General features: G+C 39.5%; 1 protein-coding gene across 1 annotated transcript; it reads left to right on the top strand.

The window, feature by feature from the left end:
• Positions 1–58: 58 nt before the first annotated feature.
• Positions 59–17,550, top strand: LOC128360469 (galactosylgalactosylxylosylprotein 3-beta-glucuronosyltransferase 1). The gene is made up of 6 exons (XM_053320904.1): positions 59–130; positions 4,216–4,358; positions 6,672–7,183; positions 14,900–15,196; positions 17,103–17,213; positions 17,498–17,550. Exons 2-5 carry the CDS (start codon positions 4,247–4,249, stop codon positions 17,187–17,189), a joined length of 1,008 nt encoding a protein of 335 aa, XP_053176879.1. The 5' UTR covers positions 59–130; positions 4,216–4,246; the 3' UTR covers positions 17,190–17,213; positions 17,498–17,550.
• Positions 17,551–19,832: the final 2,282 nt, after the last annotated feature.

The raw sequence follows: 19,832 nt of genomic DNA, 5'->3' as shown, positions 1-19,832 counted from the left end.
GGAAGAGGGAAGGGACTTGGCTGGCTGACATGTCGTGAAGGATGTCACCGCTCGATAGCTCGCCCAGTATGCAGTGTGGCCTTCCCAGCTGCGCATCATCAGTGGTGCCATGATCCAGTTATAACTGTGGGTGAGCATCCAAAGCCTTTTTTCACTCATATGATTGTATCAACCATCACTTAATCACATGCATAGACCCTCTATATTCCCGCAGTTATTTAAGAGGCAGTCCACTAATTTAACACATCAATGTCAAATTACTGGTCATAATGGATACTACTCACCCTGCGAGAACAGTAATGCTGTGTGGCACTGGTGGAGCCCCCTGATGATGTCCTAATGATGTCATCTGGGTTATGTCATCACTATTGAAAAAAGAAAACGCCTGCGTTATAAACTGGAGGTGTGGAGTGACATAGGCATTTACCCAGCAGGGAGGGTCTAAAAGAGGGTGCAGTCAGGATGAATTATAATCTTTACCAATATTAGGTCAGAATGGATTAAAATCTGTTCTCTGTAGCCATACCAGCAGTATGGCTGTAGGGATGGTAGTGTTTGTCTGTCAGTCAGTGTGGTTTTATGTGACCTCTCTTAACAACCATTCCATTGCCACAACATTCAAACAATCAGGTCCACTTCAGTATGAATTGTAATCTCTACCTTCCTAGCCTCAGCAAGTGGCACTATGAGTATATTAGTGCCACAGGTGTGTCTGTAGACTCAATCTTTAACCAAAATCTATTAAAGGCAGTCTGTACAGTATGTATGCACCTTCTTGAAAGTGGCTTTTTGGATAACTGGATAATTTGTCAATTGATTTACAAGTGATTTTAGTAGGGGCACAGGCCATATATTTGTTAGATCTTTTAACAATGATATAACTCTGGGCATTCTTCCATTGATAGTTATAATTTCCAGCCATCGAGCTAACAGAGATGCAGTTTTGATTTACAGCATTACAGGCATATTTACAAGGTGGATAAATCAATTTGACTTACAATTTAAGTTAATGATGGGTAGATGTTCAGCATTGGAGAGGGAGTTGTGCTCCCTAAGTGCTTATCAGATTACATGGCAAATTACTGAAAACTCCCCTCAGATACAGTTAGAACGTGAAATAAAGTAGACATTGTTTTTTCCCATATTTGTAGACGTAAAAAAAAAGTTTTTCTGCATTTCCAGTGTCTGTAAGCGTGGATGTAATTACTTTGTATTCCAGTTTATACTTGAAGGGTCTTCCGACTGTAGCATTTACTTAGTCAAACCATCATCTTTAATAATGCACACTGAATAATGGAGATTTATGTGGTGGAAGATATGAGGATGTGTATACTACTGTTCCATCTATTCAATAACATGGCTCAAAGGGATGCATTCACTGGGTTTCTCAGTGAAATTCCCATGACGTTCATTCAAGAACTGGGGATGTGGGTAATGTCACTTTCAGTACAATATATCATGCTTCCATATAAGCATGGAGAGCCCTACAAAACAATATTTTCCACAGAGGACTTTACTGTAAATCACCTCTCCACTGAAGTAGAAAAAAATAAAGCTTTAAAACTCTGCAGGGCCAATTTCTTGATCTGCAGAAAACATTTATATGGTGTGCAGTTTGTGTAAGGACTCACTGAAGTCAATCTTACCTCAAGCATTAAGCATTAATAGTGTCTTTAGTGGTGTATTATATTTATTATACAGGGCTCAATAAACATAATTGGCATGTTCAATTATGTTAAGCCTCATACTGCCACCTTCCCCAGCAAGGGCAGCAGGATCACTGTGAGAAATGTGGCGACTTGTTCCCTCATGTGTAGAGCTGAAATGAATACACCAAACACCTGGGCCCATATTATGTCTGTTTTTTCTCCTTTGTTTAATTGAGCAGATCAGCTAATAATGGCATTTTACCAGTTAGGGCACAGCATAATGCCAGAAGCCTATTAAGGAGGAGGGGAGACAAACCCTGGAAGAGCTGCGGAGGTCTGCCGTCCTTAAATTCAATGTAAATGAGCTATGTGACGATTAAATACACAGAGCGGACATAATAATTAGAAGGTCTGAAAGGCACAGTCAAATGCAATCTAGTACAAAGTGACTACATTTAATTCTACATTTGTGAGACTTTGTCAAAAAGGTGCTAATTAAACTCAATAGTCTTTTTTGACCACATTGTATTAGAGTACCATAATATCATATTCTCCAAATGTAACCAATAAAATACAGAATGTAGTGTTACTAATATTTTGCCCCACTCATATATGTTAATGGATCGCATTTATGAAACATCCAGGACAATTGTGTGTATAAAGCTTTATAAACTTGCAATTTTATTAAATTATAATTTCCATTAAGTTTATGTAAATGCCCTTTTTACATCACGTCTTTTCCATAGATTGTAGCTTTAGAGGATGAGGTGGTAACAGTTGCTTCTAAGTTGATAGTAATTGTGCAGATTTCTAAACTTTTAAAAATGGGTACTGCAAATGTTTTATGATGTAGGAGATCATTTAATGTAATTATTACATTTGTTTGTTCCAAAAATCAGAATGCATTAAAACACTGGCCATTTGCAAAGATTTCCTGTTTTTAAATTAAATTGCTTCAAAGCATGATGAAATGAACTAATATTTGTTTGTAATGTCTTTCATGCTAATTAGATTTTTTTAAAAGGATACAAAGCTGTACCAAATGATCTAGACTCAGAGGGAAGGGCATATTTGCCAAACACAGCCCAGCCCGCAGTCTGGTGACATCGTTTCCTGCCATTTGGCCAGTGAGTAGTTTCAGCACTGGGCATGAAATCATCAGCCTGGCAGAGAGCAAAAGCTACAGCTCCACGGCCTCCTCCAGTGGCTTTGACCTTCCTTCAGTTGGCTGTATGTGGTGCACAGATTGGATCTAATGATGTATTGTCTATGGAGAACAGAATGCAAACTTTTTCTTTCATAAGATGGCGATGGAATATTCTGTAAAGACCCGCCGCCGTTCTGACCCTGATATTATTACCCTAACCCTAACCCTAACCATCACACTCATCATGCCTAAAATTAACAAAGCTAACCAATAAAGGAAACAAGCACTAGCCCGTCAGAGGCAGAGTAAGGGCAGGTCTTCACAGAACATTCCATCACCATCCTAGAAAATAGAAATCTGCCAGCATGAGATGCGGCTGTGTGGTGTGTGATGGATATGATGCAGGCCAGTTGAAGGACCATTGAGTGTTTCTGTATTTGCATAAAATTGAATCAACCTCAATTTGTCTGTCCAGCAGAACGCACTTGACTCATGAAACTCAGATCAAACTGTAGAATGGCAGCAGTGATCAAATATAAATCAAGATTCTGTCACTACATAAACATATTTTAGTGTAGTGTTTGCCTGTAATACAGCAATGTTTTTGACCAAGCCACTATTTTATTTTATTTAAAAATAGACTAGCCAAAACCAAGCACTACCAACCCCACTGCAGTGTTTCCTTGATAAACTACATCATTTCTTTGGAGAAAAAAAAAGTGGTAAATCACGATCACGGAGGAAACAGCACCACCCACCAGCTGGAGGGTTTAGTGGTCTAGTGTGTCCAGATGTGTCCTCAGTCTCACTTTAATTACACACAGTTTTTTGGGAGGGTGGAACAGCATTCAATTGCTCCATAATCTAATTTTTTATGCACTCTTCTGAGGCTGTAACACCACTGCCTCTGCTGCGGAATGATGTTTTGTTTTAACTAATTAAGCTATTATTCAATTTCTATTTCACCGTAGTAGTTTTTTCTTCCTCTAATGAATATTGGCATCCTCCAGTGTCTAATATGGTGTTCTTAAGGGAGTTAATAATAATTTAGGTTCTGTAATATACTTCCCATGCATTTCCAAGTTATGTATGTATGCCCCTCTGAATGTTTAATTAATCCGGTGCAAGTTAATTTTCATATGTGCAATACACAAACACAAATTAGAGAAACATAGTCTCTTTTATATGGGATTGTAAAACACATTTTAACATTTATATATAACATGTTGTTTTACATGAATTTCTGTCTTAAATGAAAGAAAAGTGAGCTAAATGTGAGAAAAGTGAGCTAAATATTCAAAATATATCAGTTATAAAACTGTAATTGAAATTCTACCATCGGCACCCCATACTTTTAACGATCTCAAATTCATTCCACGTGAAATCCTGTGCTGAACTCTCTAACTTTTTTCTCTCCAGGTAATGCCGAGCCAAATAACCAATCCTGGAGATGCCGAAGAGAAGAGATATTCTTGCCATCGTGTTGATCGTGTTACCCTGGACTCTGCTCATCACTGTTTGGCACCAAAGCGCTATAGCTCCACTTCTCGCCATCCGCAAGGGTACGCATTGCACTGCACTGCACTGCACTCCACAGGCAATATCAGAGCTGAAGTAGGTCCTCGAACCTCATTCCGCACTTCAGGTTTAGACAACAACTTGTTCATTTAGAGGCACTCACCAACCATGACCATCAGCTTCATCACAGCTCAATAACACTCCAGTCCAGTCATTGTAAGCCTCATCAGTGCAGACTGTTTACGTGCACGATGAAGACTTAGAAGTTACTGTAGCTCATTCAAATATACCCTGCACACTCTCATACATTTAGAAGACTCTTTTATTAGTCTGTCATATAGAATAAACTGTTTAGCTACGTCCAATATACAATATTTTGTGCTATGTTAATAGCTTTCCTAGTGCTGGATTTCACAGCATTCACAGCTCATCCATTCACATGCTTTGCCCATCAATTCATATTTTTCCCTTGGTTTGACGCTCAGCCACACACAGCATGCAGTATACAGCAGCATGTTTATCGGCTGTTTTATCCATTTAGATTTAAACTGTTCCCCAATTTCATTTCCCTGCAAATCAGTTTCAGAGTTTGTTTGAACGGGAAGTTAATATAATCAATACGTCTGCCCAATTAGCTTCATGAAGCATCTTGGGTTCATGTTTAAAACCACCTTTGCGCACAAGTCATTATTGCACACTCATGAGCCTCCAAATCATTTCCCTCCAAGACCTCAAATCAACAGTGTAAAATGTCAAGTATGTTGAACAGTAAACAAAGCCAAATTAGAGCAGCAACAAATCAATAACACTCTTTGTCCTCTGCTTATAATGTCATGAATGCACGTAAAGGTGTTAGCAAACAAAACAGGGTTACACAGGACCCAGAGTAGCCTGGAGTCAGAAGAGGAATGGTAATAACTAACCCAAGGATGCTTTACATAGAAGGCAAACACACACACAAACAAAAAAACAAACTAATAAAAGAATGATGAACAAATAATAATTACAAACAATTTTCAGTTGATCTTAATATTTAAGATAGTGTCTGATGAGTCAACAACCACTGAACAGTACTCAAATTATTATCAAATTATACTTTATGATAAAGGTGTCTACCATTAAATGCATGAAGCAATTTAAACTTTCGTGGAAAAGTGAAGACACAAAAAAGTATTAAAGAAATTAAAAACATTTTTCTCCTGTGCTATCTGACCCAGCTCTGCCCACAGGCATCCTTTTGTATGCTCTTAAAAGAGGAGCTGGAGGATTTTGGCAGGGTGCTCGCTGGCAGCCTCTGTCGAACATCTGGCCATCAGCAGATTGTGTTAATCTATGTGCTGCAGAAAAAAATCCTCTTTATGCTTGAGGGGCAAATGGCGCCTTGGCTGAGCAGTGACAAAGATTGCCTTTAGCTGTGGCACAATGAAAAGAAATTAACAACCTTAATGATTCTTTAATCATATTTTACCCATTATGGCCAAACTACTGGTGCCACAGTATACCACTGGAGTTAAATCCACATATGTGAGCTGACTGATTCACCTCTGTTTTACATGCTGGTCATGGGTACAGTAAGTGGTCACAATTGTATATCCTCATTCATTCGAAATGAACCTAACTGTCTTACACCAGGAAATAACCAGGGCCACAGCTGCTGGGATCTTTGATAATCATGTGAAGTGAATATCAAATGGCCAACATGATTCCAATATTGACAAAAAATAACTAACCCTTACCTTAACCCTGACCTGACAACTGAAAATAAGCTCTATCTCTTCACTACTTAATTACAACAGCTATCAAATGGTGAGCTCACAGTTGTCACAGCAATTGTATCTTTAGACAGTCTGGAGCAATGTACCTTCAAACATGGCTGCTATTTCTTTGAACACAAAGACTAGTAAAATACAGTAATTCGTGGCTGTGCTGATTGAAGGAAAGTGACACAGCAAGCCTCAGAAATGGAGGGGGGTGGGCAGAAGACGAAGGCTTATTGAATGAAAAGATAGCATGTGAACTGAAACCACATACCCACATTTTTCTTTCCTTATAAAGATATCCCCAATGCCATTGCTCAGGAAACAGCAAAAGCCTCATCTCTCCTTTTTCCTCCTCTTGCGCTGTCTCTCTGTCCATCAGCTGTGTTATCCTCTCACGGTGCCTGCTTTCACTTTTTGCAGCCTGTCACCACCTAGTAAAAGAGATCTTTATCATTCCAGAGAGGCTTGCAGTCCGCCACCACCGGCTCTCAGGTACACTTTACCCCCATTGGGTTTAAGTCACCTGAGGCAAACATACAGAGGGCAGCCCAAGGTTGCACTAATGCCTTACATGTCTTCTTAACCCCAAATCTTTAGATGATGGTGTCGAGGGCAAGAGGGAGGCTGGTGGCCAGGCGCAGGACTCCAAGGAATACTGTGCCTCAGATAAGGACATTGTGGAGGTGGTGAGGACTGAGTATGTGTACACGCGGCCTCCACCCTGGTCCGACGTGCTGCCTACAATCCATATCATCACCCCCACGTACAGCCGACCGGTGCAGAAGGCGGAGCTCACGCGGCTGGCTAACACCTTCCTCCATGTTCCCAACCTGCACTGGATTCTGGTGGAGGACTCTCAAAGGAGAACACCTCTTGTAACGAGGCTCCTCCGAGAAACAGGGCTCAACTACACCCACCTCAATGTCGAGACGCCCAGGAACTATAAGCTGCGGGGTGACACTCGGGACCCCAGAATTCCAAGGGGGACCATGCAGAGGAATCTGGCCCTGCGGTGGCTGAGGGAGACCTTCAATGCCAACAGCAGCCAAGTTGGAATTGTCTACTTTGCTGATGATGACAACACATACAGCCTGGAGCTGTTTGAAGAGGTTAGTTACACCACTCCTGCTTTCCTGAAGTGATGTGCATGGATACATGTAGTGCACACATATGCTATATGTGGGTCAGTTCCTCACATGTGTCACGATTACTCTGGTTTACGAAGAACTGCATAAAAGCTCCTAACTGAAAATGTTCATCACCCTGAATGAAACTTTATGCATCTTGATAGAAATAACTAAATTATTTAATACATTTTGACAATCAAAGGCACTATCATTAAATATGACTATTTTATTACATCTAGTTGCAGCTGGATTTAAATAAAACATTGGCACAGTGTACTTTTCTCTTGAGATTTCACTTGACTGAACAAAAGCTGACTCTGGTGAGCAGATGCCACACCTCTCCAGCTAGGAGAACATGCTAAAAATACACATCTTTCATCTATATAAAGTAGTCTACTTGTGAATAAACTGACAGATAACATGATGAGACACAATTAGAATATTCTTCACAAAATGTATCTCAAGACAGTGTTCTGATGAATGGATGTTTTTCATTTTTTGTTCACCATTTTTGAAATCTTTTTTAGATTAGATTAGATTCCTTTATTGTTATTGTATAGAATACAACGAAATTCAAAACCCAAGGCAGAGAACGGAGCTCAATTAAAAAGTAATACATAGTAAAATAATAGGGCGAGATAAGATATATATATACTACACACACAACCATACACATACATACTCAGTAGGGGTGTGACAATACACTGTGACGAGACGAGATATTGGGTTCACAAGAATAACTATATTTTTAAGAAAACTTCAATTAGGAAATATATGACTTTCATTTTATTTTACATTCACAAAATGGAAATAATGCAGGTGCATTTTGAAATGTTTTAACTTATCATCTTGTAATGAATCACTTCAGTTCTACTTTCTAAATATATAATTATCATATGCAGTATGCAGCACTGTAAAAGGATTCCCCATATAGATAGACATTTTATAGATTGATATCACATAAACACACAAGTAGAACAACATACTTATAAATAAAATCATTTTACTTTTTGCATCATTAGGCTCCCACAGCTGCACTAGATTCCCCCGCTCCTCCTAATTCAGGCTTTCAGTGTATAGACCTGAGTTCAACTTACCACTGCTCCTCCACCCTCTTACTTCTGACTGAGATCTTCTCAGCAGGTAAAAGCTGTTAGTTCACCAACTAGAATGAGGACACCCACAGTAAAAAGGTTAATGATCCACTCGTGAAATTATAAAACATGCAATTATTTTTTTTTTTGGTGCGCCCCTTAATTATAGCTTCACGAGACAATATTCACTTCACTTCAACGAAAAATATTGTCACGTTTTAGTCTCTCGTGACACGAGATCTCGTCACACTCAGTCATACAAAAATGCCAACACAGATACATTTTCACATTTCACAGTGATATTGCACAAATTGATTTATTGAACTTTGGTGTTTGTGAGGTATATGTGTTGTTAGGTATGGGTTCGGGTTTCTAGGCTTGTGTTCAATGTGGTGATGGCTTTGGAATAAAAGCTGTTTAACAGTCGGGTGGTTCTGATTTGAACTGCCCGGTAACGCCTGCCTGAGGGCAGCAGTTCAAACAGATGATGGGCTGGGTGGGATGGATCCTGCAGAATGTTGGTGGCTTTCTGAAGACAGTGGGAGTTGAACATGTCTTCTAGGGTGGGTAGGTGTGTTTTTGTTATGTTTTGTGCAGCTTTGATAACCCTCTGCAGGCCCTTTTTATCAGCTGCAGAGCTGCTGCCATACCACACAAGGATCCCATAAGTCAAAACACATTCCACTGAACAGTGGTAGAAGGACAGCAGCAGGTGTTGTGGGAGGTTGAGTATAGTCGCTGCTGTGCTTTACCGATCAGGAAGTGAGTATTTTGTGTCCATGTAAGATCCTCAGAAGGTACGTGCCCAGGAACTTAAAAGTAGCCACCTTCTCCAAACTTAGCCCATTTATCTCCAGCGGCTGATCATTTGTTTTCCTCCTGAAATCAACAATCATTTCTTTTGTTTTCTTAGTGTTCAAAACCAGGTTGTTTACTGAACACCACTCAGTCAGCCTCTGCCATAATCTGCCGTAAAACCATAGTGAAGTATCCACACAAATATTGAAGGATGAGGTTCATTGTTAATCATTCTACCTGTTTATACTGACCATTAGAAGATCACCTCCAAATGCACTGTCAGTGGAAGTGAATGGGAATGAAATTCAAATGTTTCAGCAGTCTGAGAGTTAGTCAAGTTGGAATTTTAGTATTTTGGTGTAAAATTTCCTCTAAAATATCTTTTTTAAGAGTATATTTACAATGGATCACATGACTATTACTATGTGGAAGGGTTCATTTTTTTGGTGCAACGCCCACAGAGAATTATCATTTAACCAACCAAATGCCAAACAGCAGACAAAGTTGGCAACCAGCTGAACATAAATAAGCTGCTTATTTCCCCCTGAAGTTGTAGAAGAGCATATGCTGAGTTACAGTCAAAGAACAGTGAATATTAGACTGACATTCACCATGTGGGCAGAGACATGACTCTAAATTAATGATAATGTTGCTCTGTGTTGGATGTGTAAAGGGAAACTATTTGACTATGCACATTTTTCGTTAGTGTTGTTCTTACAGTTTGTTTCTGCTGCCCCTATACCTAAATGTAACCTAATTTAATCTTCTTCCTACCTAATACTGTCCTGTTTAGTGAGCTATCACACCACTACCACCTCTATTCAACAAATAACCTATGATGCCAACCCTGCAAACATTTTTCACACTCTGAAACTGCAAATACTGCACTGTTGATTTCCACTTGAGTTTTAAAAAAGCAAAGCATGTGCAGAATAGATGGTGGATAATTCATGGGGCTTGAGAGGACTGCTTAGAAAGCTTAAAAGCTCGCCTAGCAGAGGAGTGACTGTCATTGATCAGCAAACCCACAGTGATATATTATCATCAATTTGTGAAAATATGTCAGACTACACTTTTAAATAGGCGGTATTGTAAAAACAATTTAAAAAAAATTAATAAGCAAATGCAACTTGAATTCAATATATGGCATGTATTTGAAACATATTACACCAGCAGTATATTATACCACACTGCTCAGCCATGTACTACTGCATTGTAGGCATCTGTGCTGTCTAACTGAACAATAAATTATCACTCACTTGAAGCATTTTTTTTAGCTCTTAACAAGCATAGTCAGGGATCCGAAGCAAGTGGAGAGAAGTTTGGGCATGTAATCAGTACATCTCAGCCCATCCATCTTGACATCAGTTGAATTACCTGAGCAGACACGGTCTAGGTCCTCTGAGTATTAGCCTCAAATCTTGTTAGTAGTGCAGACGGGGTCCGTAGTAAATGGAGCGCCGAGTATTGACGGGGCCTGTCATTACCTTTCTCTGGGAATCAGCCGAAGTGCTCCGTCTCCCTCAGAGGCCCTCCATCACCTCCAACAGGCCTATTTCTCATGGGCTAGAGTAACAGCCCTGAGGGAGAGAGGGAGCGGGGTGAAGAGACAGACAGAAAAGAACGAGAGGAAAAGAGAATGCGACAGCCAGATAGACAGAAAGGAGAGAGTTGACTGCAACTACTGTATAGTTTGCCCATTATAAAAACGCTGTAGTTTGCTGACACCACAGCAACTGTTCAGAGTGTCTTCATGTCTTGAGAACAAATAGGTGCATAAGGCTGACAATGTCTAACAAAGGAAAACCGTCAGAACCACTCATAAAGCTCACCAATGTTAAACTACTAAAATCAAGAAAGATGTTTTTTTGCTTTTTTTGTGTAGGTCATTACTTGCAAAAAAAAAAACCCAAAACATTTTAATTAACAGTCAATTTCTTATTCTTCAAACGTACACCAATTAAAATATTTGACTGAAGTTTAAATATAAGATGAACAGCTAGTAGCCTGAAAATATCATGTTTAAACTGAACGTAATTTATTTATTTAGAAGTCTAAAATGCCATATTCCATATGTCAAATTCCATATAAAACTGATGGTTAATAGGTTTTAGGTCCATAGCTTGTTGATTTTGAAATTGAGTTCTGACAATTTTTGTTTTGTAAACCAACATTCATGCATTCATTGGACATGGTGAAAGGCAATGACAGATATTTTAGAGCTCAACCTGGTCAAGAGAACTTGGCCAGAGTTTTGTACCAATAGTGTATTACAAGTTTAAAACATGAATTAATGTAAATCATTTATTCATAATTAAATTACTGATGAATATCCAGATACACAATAACTGCCCTTCTTTTACAGTCATGCTTTCCCATCAGTTGAATTATACCATAAACTGTGTGGTAACATTACAGACTGCAGCACTAACCCCCTATCTCTTATATCATTAGAATAAATTAAACCTGATGCAATGGAGGATGGAGCTAGAGTTTCTATCACATTGAGGTTGAAGGTTGAGGTTATTGTATTCTGATTTTTTTTTAAATTGAGAACAGTCATGAATGAATGCCAAAGTAAGAATAAAACTAATGGCATTGATTTTTCTAAAGATATGACACTATTCATGTTTCAGCTTTTCAAGTCATATTTTAAAGATTTAATGTATCATCTAAAAGAAAATGAAGAAAAAGTTCAAAGTTAAACATGCAAAAACTGTAATATTCAGAAATGAATGTAACAAACCTAAAATGAAAAATCATCAAAATCAATTCTTCTTCAACAGTGGCAGTGACGCACAAAGCAGCGGGAGTTCACCTGAGGTGACTGCCAGCCCGACACAGAGACAGTACATTTCAGATCACGTAACACAAGTCTGCAGAGGGGGAAATAACATACTGACTTGAATCATCAATCTTTTAATTGCACTTACATCACAACTGCTGTCAGAGACATTGAAGCAACAAAGGACATTACGACTCTATTCACTCCCACAGTATGAAAACCGTCTGTCTCTCTTTCCAGCACTTGCTATCACTGACTGTGGCATAATGCTGCCTTTTATTACATGCATACTTTTTAGGTCATGTCTTAATGAAAACCAAAAAACTTTATGAAAAATTAATTTCCTTACTTAAAATACATCCCTGTAAAGAACTGCATGAATTATTGAGGCTTCTTGTTTGCTTCCCAGACCAAAGTTATTTACTGGGGGGGACAATTTTAATGAACTCTCTGTTCTCTATTTCAACCATTAACTGTCAACAACTGAAATCAAAAAATATATTGAGATAATATTAATATATTAACTTAACATACTAATTGATATTACATTTTTTACTGATATAACACCCTGCCCCCTCTTTATTGTATGTTCAAGAGGCACAATTTAGATAAACAACTGGCTGCATTTGCAATGTAAATTGTGATCCATCAGCTTTATTTTTCTTATAATGAGCTGTATAAATACATTTTTAATTAGGACGATTTAAATAATTAAATGGTAGTAAAACCTAAAAAACTGTGGCACTTTTCTATTTGGACAGAATCCTCCGATGGTAGACAATTCAGTTTTGTTTCATCATCTCTGCATCCTGATTAACGTACCTGGATGCCTGCCTTCTATCTGCTTTCACAATTTGAGGATTTTATTTTTCTTTGTACGTTTACTCTACTTCTCACTATTATAAGTGGAGCAGGAAACAGCTTAAATGAACACACAGGCATGCAAACATATTACAGCAACAAGGAACAAGGAAAAACACATCATTTTCACCAGAATTGGGCGAGAAGAACTTTGTTGCATTTTCATTTGCTTGGCTGCCAGCAGAAGAGGGATTTGTGCTGTTTTACTCTGGCTGATATCCTCACCAGAGGCAGCAGGCGGAACACTCATTTTCACATTTTCAGTATAGATGGGAAAGTGACAAGCCTCTCTTGACATTGCCGACAGAAAGCCTGATTTGCGGTTTCTTTTGATTTAAGGCGTTCATACAGTATATCCATGAGGAAAGCTGGCAGGGTGGGTTAGTAGCTGGATTCAGATGTGGCCTGGCAACAGCTGAGACAACTTTGGGCAATGTACTTAGTGGCTCTCCTCAGCATACAATAGCAGTTTAGTGAAGTATAGCCATTTATTAATATGGGAAACAGTGAGTGATACAGGACATTGTTGATAAATGGTACGTACATGGAAAAAAGTAATGTAATGAGATATTGTGTGCTGTTAAAAAAAACAAAAAAACACACGACCCTATGTATAAAATCATAGTAGCACAGTCACATGGATTCATACATGTAAGCACACATCCTCTCCTCCACCATTAAACCCAAAAGCTAATTAAAACAGAACATCCTGTCAAATCTTATCTGGGTGCTTGGCTTGGTCATTTTCCATGAAGGAAGGATAGTGTCATATATCCAAAGAAGAACAGACTATGAAACTGTAAAACTGTGTGAAAGTGCATCTTAGAGTTTGTAATTGTAACTTTTGATCTGCAAACCTGCAAAAAAACATTTGCAAGCATAATTCAAGCAACTGAGTGGGCAAATAGGAAGATTCAAATGCAAATCCTTTGGTGCAGTTTTGCAGATCAGAAGTTGGTGCAAAATCTGAGGTGCACTTTCACAAGTTGTGAATTACACTTGCAGTTTATTTTTTGCAGCTTTGCAGATCAGAAATTACAAGTGCAAACTCTAAGATGTGCTTTCACAAGTTGTGAATTACACTTTTACAACTGCTCTTCTTTGGATATATGGCACTATCCTTCCTTCATAATTTTCCCTAAAGCTCAAATCCATGGATTCCCCTAAGCCTCCAGCCAGCTTCATGGTGTTCAAACTCTGCTGCTTTCTGATCCCCCAACTGACCACAGAGCATCCCATCAGATCACATGCCAGTCTAAAGCAGCAACTTGTATGCAAGCACACTTGCGTTTAGAAATTTGCTGAGCATGCAAGCAAGATACTGTACATGCACCTTCATATTAAATGGAGCTTCCTAACATAGTAGCAGCATCATTATTTTTGCCGCATTGAGTTTCTAAACCTTCCTCTTTCCTCATTATAAAAACGTACCTTTTATGACTACAGCAGCTCTTGCCAGGATGGCAAAGACTTGCTGAGAGGCAGACAAAGAAAAGTGCGGCAGAGATTGTTTGATGCTGGAAGATTAAAGGACCAAAAAATAAATAAAAAAGAAGGATGGTGCTCTACCTTAAAGAACCTCCTTAGCCAACCAGCGACAAACGCCATTTGCTCCAATGAGGTGCCTCCTTTAAACCCTCTTGACATTGTCCGCATTTACCCCCCAAAAAATGCTTGTGGCTGCAGCCCCCTGGTAACCAAATGGTTACAGAACATGCCACAAAACCACGACATCCCTGGTTTATTTCCAGCCGCGTCCATCCATCATCATCATCTTTCATACCCATCTCTCTCTCTCCACTTGTTTCCTGTCTGCCTCTTCACTGCCTACTATCCAATAAAGGCAAACATGCCAAAAAGAAAAAAAAGATGGCTGTGGCTAATTATCTCATTGTAGGGCAGCTGTTGAACAATGTGTGTGATCTGCCTTCATCTAACAGTGTCAGCTGCACATGGCACAATGACTCGGTCAATATTCACCGTCTTTCAGAGTGAATAATAGCAGTGCTCTAAAACCCTCTGTCTGTGCACGGGTGTAGCGTTGGCAGCCAATGCTCTAATACTGTGTCTCACTGTCATCTACACTTTTCTCAGATGACTAATTCTCTCTCTCTCTCTCTCTCTCTCCTCCATTTCTCTTCTCAACTGTCCTCTCAATAGATGAGATCGACTCGGAAAGTTTCGGTATGGCCTGTGGCTTTTGTGGGCGGCTTGCGGTACGAGTCCCCGAAGGTCAATGCAGCTGGGAAGGTTTATGGCTGGAAGACAGTGTTCGACCCCCATCGGCCCTTTGCCATCGACATGGCCGGCTTTGCTATCAACCTGAGGCTCATCCTCTTCAAGCCACAGGCGTATTTCAAACTCCGCGGGGTGAAGGGAGGATACCAGGAGAGTAGTTTGCTCCGGGAACTTGTCACACTCAACGACCTGGAGCCTAAAGCAGCCAATTGCACTAAGGTAACCCCCTCACCCCCACCCTTAGTAGCCTACTGTTAAACTGCTTAACTTGAGCATAGAGAGTTAAGGGAATTTCTAAACTGTTAATGATTATAAAAAACTGTAGATGAAGGAATTGAACTTGCTGTATCACAACAATACTATAACCTGCAGTGGCATAATCTTTAAAAATGTGGGTGGTTTTGTTTACTTAAACAAATATTCAGCTTCAGAGTTTAAATCAGGCCCTTTAACTGAATGCTGCCTTATAGCATCTGAGAGAATTATTATCTTTTGCTACCAACACCATTGTCACTTATTGTGTTGATGATGCAAGGTACTAGTCATTAATAAAAACACAAATGAAGATGATGAAGATGAAGAGAAACTTTATCTTTTGCATAAAATAAATAAATCAAGAAAGTGGAAGAAGCTACTTTCAATGCATTGAGGCCACAGATCTTTAAAAGAGGATCCAAAGGCATTCACAATCCAAATTTTCATTATGATATGAAAAACATTTATTGTATGGTAGCAAAAAATGTGTCACTTATGTGTGTCACTTATTCTGAGCTGGAAAAAAAGCAACACACGAGGCTACCAGTTTGCACATTCATTCTCCTCCACAATTCATACTAGGAGAATTCTTGTGTTTCTTGGCACATATCCCATGAAAAAATGAGCATTTTCTCATGGTCAGAATATAAATGTATTGCTGAAAAGTTGGATATAATTGATTATGATTTCTTTCACTGACTACATGCACACTATATACACACACACACACACACACACACACACACACACGGCTGAGTGAGAGGCTCGAGGGTTGAGCAGCAGCAGCAACGCTCTTATCCATGCCCACTCCACCATTCCTGCTTATGGCCCTTGGTCTGGGTCACTTCACTAAGCCTCTTTCTGGTCAAAGAGGAGTCAGCCAGAGGGCTTTAGCTTGCCAGTTTCTACACCGCAATCACCCCTGTGCACACGCACACACACACACACACACACACACACAAGGATGGGAGAGAGAGAGAGAGAGAGAGATACTTTTAGCCAGCCTTTTCTCCTGTTCTCCCCCAGCCATTCAGAGGGGTAAATGAAAAGAGGCAATTCAGGGAAGGGCTGATAGAGCGGAATTGGAGTTGGGGTTGGAGGAGGGTGGGGGAAGTAGGGACGTCACAGTGATTACAGATGAGCGCAGAGACAGACAGAAGGGGTGGGAGAGCAACAGGAAGGAAAAAAAAAGAAAGTCGTGCATGAGCATCTCTCTTCCTCATAATCTACCACTTCAGATGCAAGCGTGACTATTAACCTCCCCCTACACCTGAGCAAAGAGGGAGTGGGCTCATGGAACATCTCAAACACGGCCTATGCATAATTCATGGCCAGTGCCGTGGTGAGATGAAAGGAAGGAGAGTTCCAACACAGAGATGACCAGGGAAAATGAGCTTGACACTTTTCCTGGATGTTCATCCGGTCTCTAGGGCCAAATCAGCCCAGTCTGAAGGCTTGATAGCACGGTAGCATACCTGGAAGAACCGTGCTGTTTTATTTGCATAGAGCTACGGTGATAAAACAAGGACAAGGACATTTTAGTTGAAGGTAGCCATTATCCTATGGTTGGAAGAGGACTTTAGATGGGCCAAGATGAAAGGGCTATGTCATATTTGTACGGTAACAAATTCCTGTGATCCCTCTTCGCTCCCATCTACTGCCAGGTTCACGCTCAAGTAGCTCTTTACACATAGACAGGCCCCCGTGGTGGTATATGTACTGTTTGAGCTATAAGTGGAATTTAATGTTTTGAAGAACACGGAGCAGAGTGGGAGCTGAAAGGGAGAGTGGACTCTGAATGAGTGCATTAGGGGAACAGCATGTTACTAATGTTGCTGTGGGTTTTTTTCTGTGCGCTTTACCTCACCAGATACTCGTTTGGCACACAAGAACGGAGAAACCCGTCCTTGTAAACGAGGGGAAAAAAGGATTCACAGACCCCAACGTGGAGATTTGACCACCCACCTCCCCCAGACCAACGGTAAGTAATAATGTTTTAGAACAACCCTCAATACAATACCCTCCATTAGCGAGCTAAACCCTCTTTTTTTTCCTTCCTGAATAAAAAGGATTTAGTAGAGGAAATTAAAATGTGATGATGATTTTTACCTGGTCTCAGATAGTTAGAGCAGGTGTTGTACATTTCTTCTTTAATATGCTTTCTGTTAAGGTGCAATTACAGCAGCTGCAAAATAAACAGGTTTAATTAATTTAAATGAAGCATTAGCGCTCCTTCTCAGCAAATCTTAATCCTTTCTGTTGCAGGTGGTTGGCCTTGGACCTGCAGAGGGGGGGGATGGCAGTCTCTTGATAAGTGCAACCAGCGCTCATGTCTTAATCATCAGAAATAAAGAAGGGGGGCCTTTAAAGGGGGATTTAATCCTCTTGACTCAATCTGACATTTTTTAAATATGGACGGAAACAGTACAAATGTATCATATTAAAGCACAGATTAGTAAGAGGTGGCGATTATTCATCAGGTCCCACAATTCAAGCGTAGAGCAGACGACATAAAGGATGCCTCACAGGGTCAGGGTGTATGTGTGTATGGACGTGACCTGTACCTTCACGGTACAATGGCCCGCTGAGGACAACCTAACAAAAGAGACAGCACAATATGAAAAAGCATACAGCCAGCGGACTCAACCAAACAAGTCTGAGCAGGTTAAAGAATATCCTTCACCTCAGAAATAAAAAGGAAATAAAACACAAACGGGTGTGGATCTGCACACGGTTCAGGAGAAAGAAAGTCCTCTAGGATTTAAGGACACGAACTACATCATCAGCCTGGACAAAAACATGATTCCAAGGACAAATATGTCTCATGTGGATTTTCTTTGAACAAACACAAACATAGTGAGGGAAGGAATGTTCTTTTGATAACTATGAAATGTTTGCTTTAATTTAATTTAATTGGTTTGGGTGTTTTACAAGCACTTGACTTCCTAGTTCAATACTACTGGCTCTTATACACATTTACTCTTGGGTTATCATCGTTCATTTTGTAGTGTCATTATAACTCATGCATTTAAGCCAGCCCGTACACCTGAAGAACAACTGTTCAAGACATATCCCTTGTTGTGCAATAGGGAGCTGAAACGTACAGTCCTATATGTAAACATCAAAATCCTAACACTTCTTAGCACTTAAAAATACACGAATCATGTTCCCTCTGTGGCAACATGTGTAAATAGTAATTCAACATGAGAGTAATAAGAGGATTAATGACAAATTTTTGACAAAAAGCATTGTAATTACTGTATTTATATGTTTAAAAAGTATCTTCTTTCTCTTCTCCCTGGTTAATTCATCACAGTGACACACAACAAGGCACAGATTCACTCGAGGTTCAACACATGGAAAGAATAATAGCACACCACCAGTTTAATTTGGTAACAGAAGCTCCAGTTTGTGAAGCATTCATAACGCTTGGACAAGAACGTCAAATGAGCTACATGGCAGATTCACAGATCCCCCTGTAAGCTTTCATATACAGTGTCATTCTTGAAATCACAGTCATTTTAGTAAGCTGATGTTTCCCTTTGTCTATGCACGTCCATATATACACACAAACCACTGGTTAACACAGGTCAGCTGTGTGCAAGTACATAAAAGAGCAGGATGAAACAGTATTAAGAGTATCATGTCAGACGCAATAGATAAATCCCAAGAATTCAGTTTGACTTGGCTTATCAGTCCCTCTCCTCTTACTATGATGTGAGAGACAGAAATTCCCCAAAACATGAATTTGGAGGCTATATCTATTGACTTTCAATAAAACTCACTATCAAACAGCTGAAGTCATGATTAATACAGTATATTAAAATAATTTATGCATGGCCTCCGAATATTTTGTTTTTTATAAAAACTTTCACTTATGAAATGGGATAATACATGCTAATCTGAAGTGATAGCCGGGTAAAGAAAAGCACAACAAAAATAAAAAGTCAGTCTTATTTTTTGCTGATAATTTGGTAGTTCATATCAACACATCTTCAGTATTTTAGACTGATGTTAGTATCTTGTGTTTTCTTTTTGTATTTGTATCCATCTGTTGTACATGAACTGGATCATAGAAGGAGTCACTGCACCTCTGACGATAGACATCAGTAGCTATGACCCTGTACAGCTGAACACTGGAACAAAGTTATTCTACACCTCGTATAATAGATTCTCTCCCCTGCTTGATTACTTGATAAATCATCCGTCCAGTGCAATACACAGTGGTGGTTCTTATCTAACATTGCTCAGCAGAAGTAGCCCCCCTCCTGTCAACACACATACACACACACACACAGCACACTGCAGTATGAAAGCTTACAAAGATGTTACAGTTTCTCTGGTTCATCAGCCCGAGAAACTGTGTTATAACATATATATCACATGGAATATGATAAGATACTGATCTTTGGATTTGTTCTATTCTTCAACTTGCCTGCCATTATTTATTAAAATCAAAACTTAATATATTTATTTATGTATTTATTTCAACTGTGGATGTGCAATTGAATCATAGCACTGTTTGCCCTTAAATCTGTATTTTCCAGCTCTCTGCAGGCATGCTCTCTACAACAGCATGCCCACATACAGTACAGTATTA

The sequence above is a fragment of the Scomber japonicus genome, chromosome 6 (assembly GCF_027409825.1).
Source record: "Scomber japonicus isolate fScoJap1 chromosome 6, fScoJap1.pri, whole genome shotgun sequence".
NCBI classification, from domain to species: Eukaryota; Metazoa; Chordata; class Actinopteri; order Scombriformes; family Scombridae; genus Scomber; species Scomber japonicus.
This window is presented reverse-complemented; position numbering and strand designations above follow the sequence as displayed.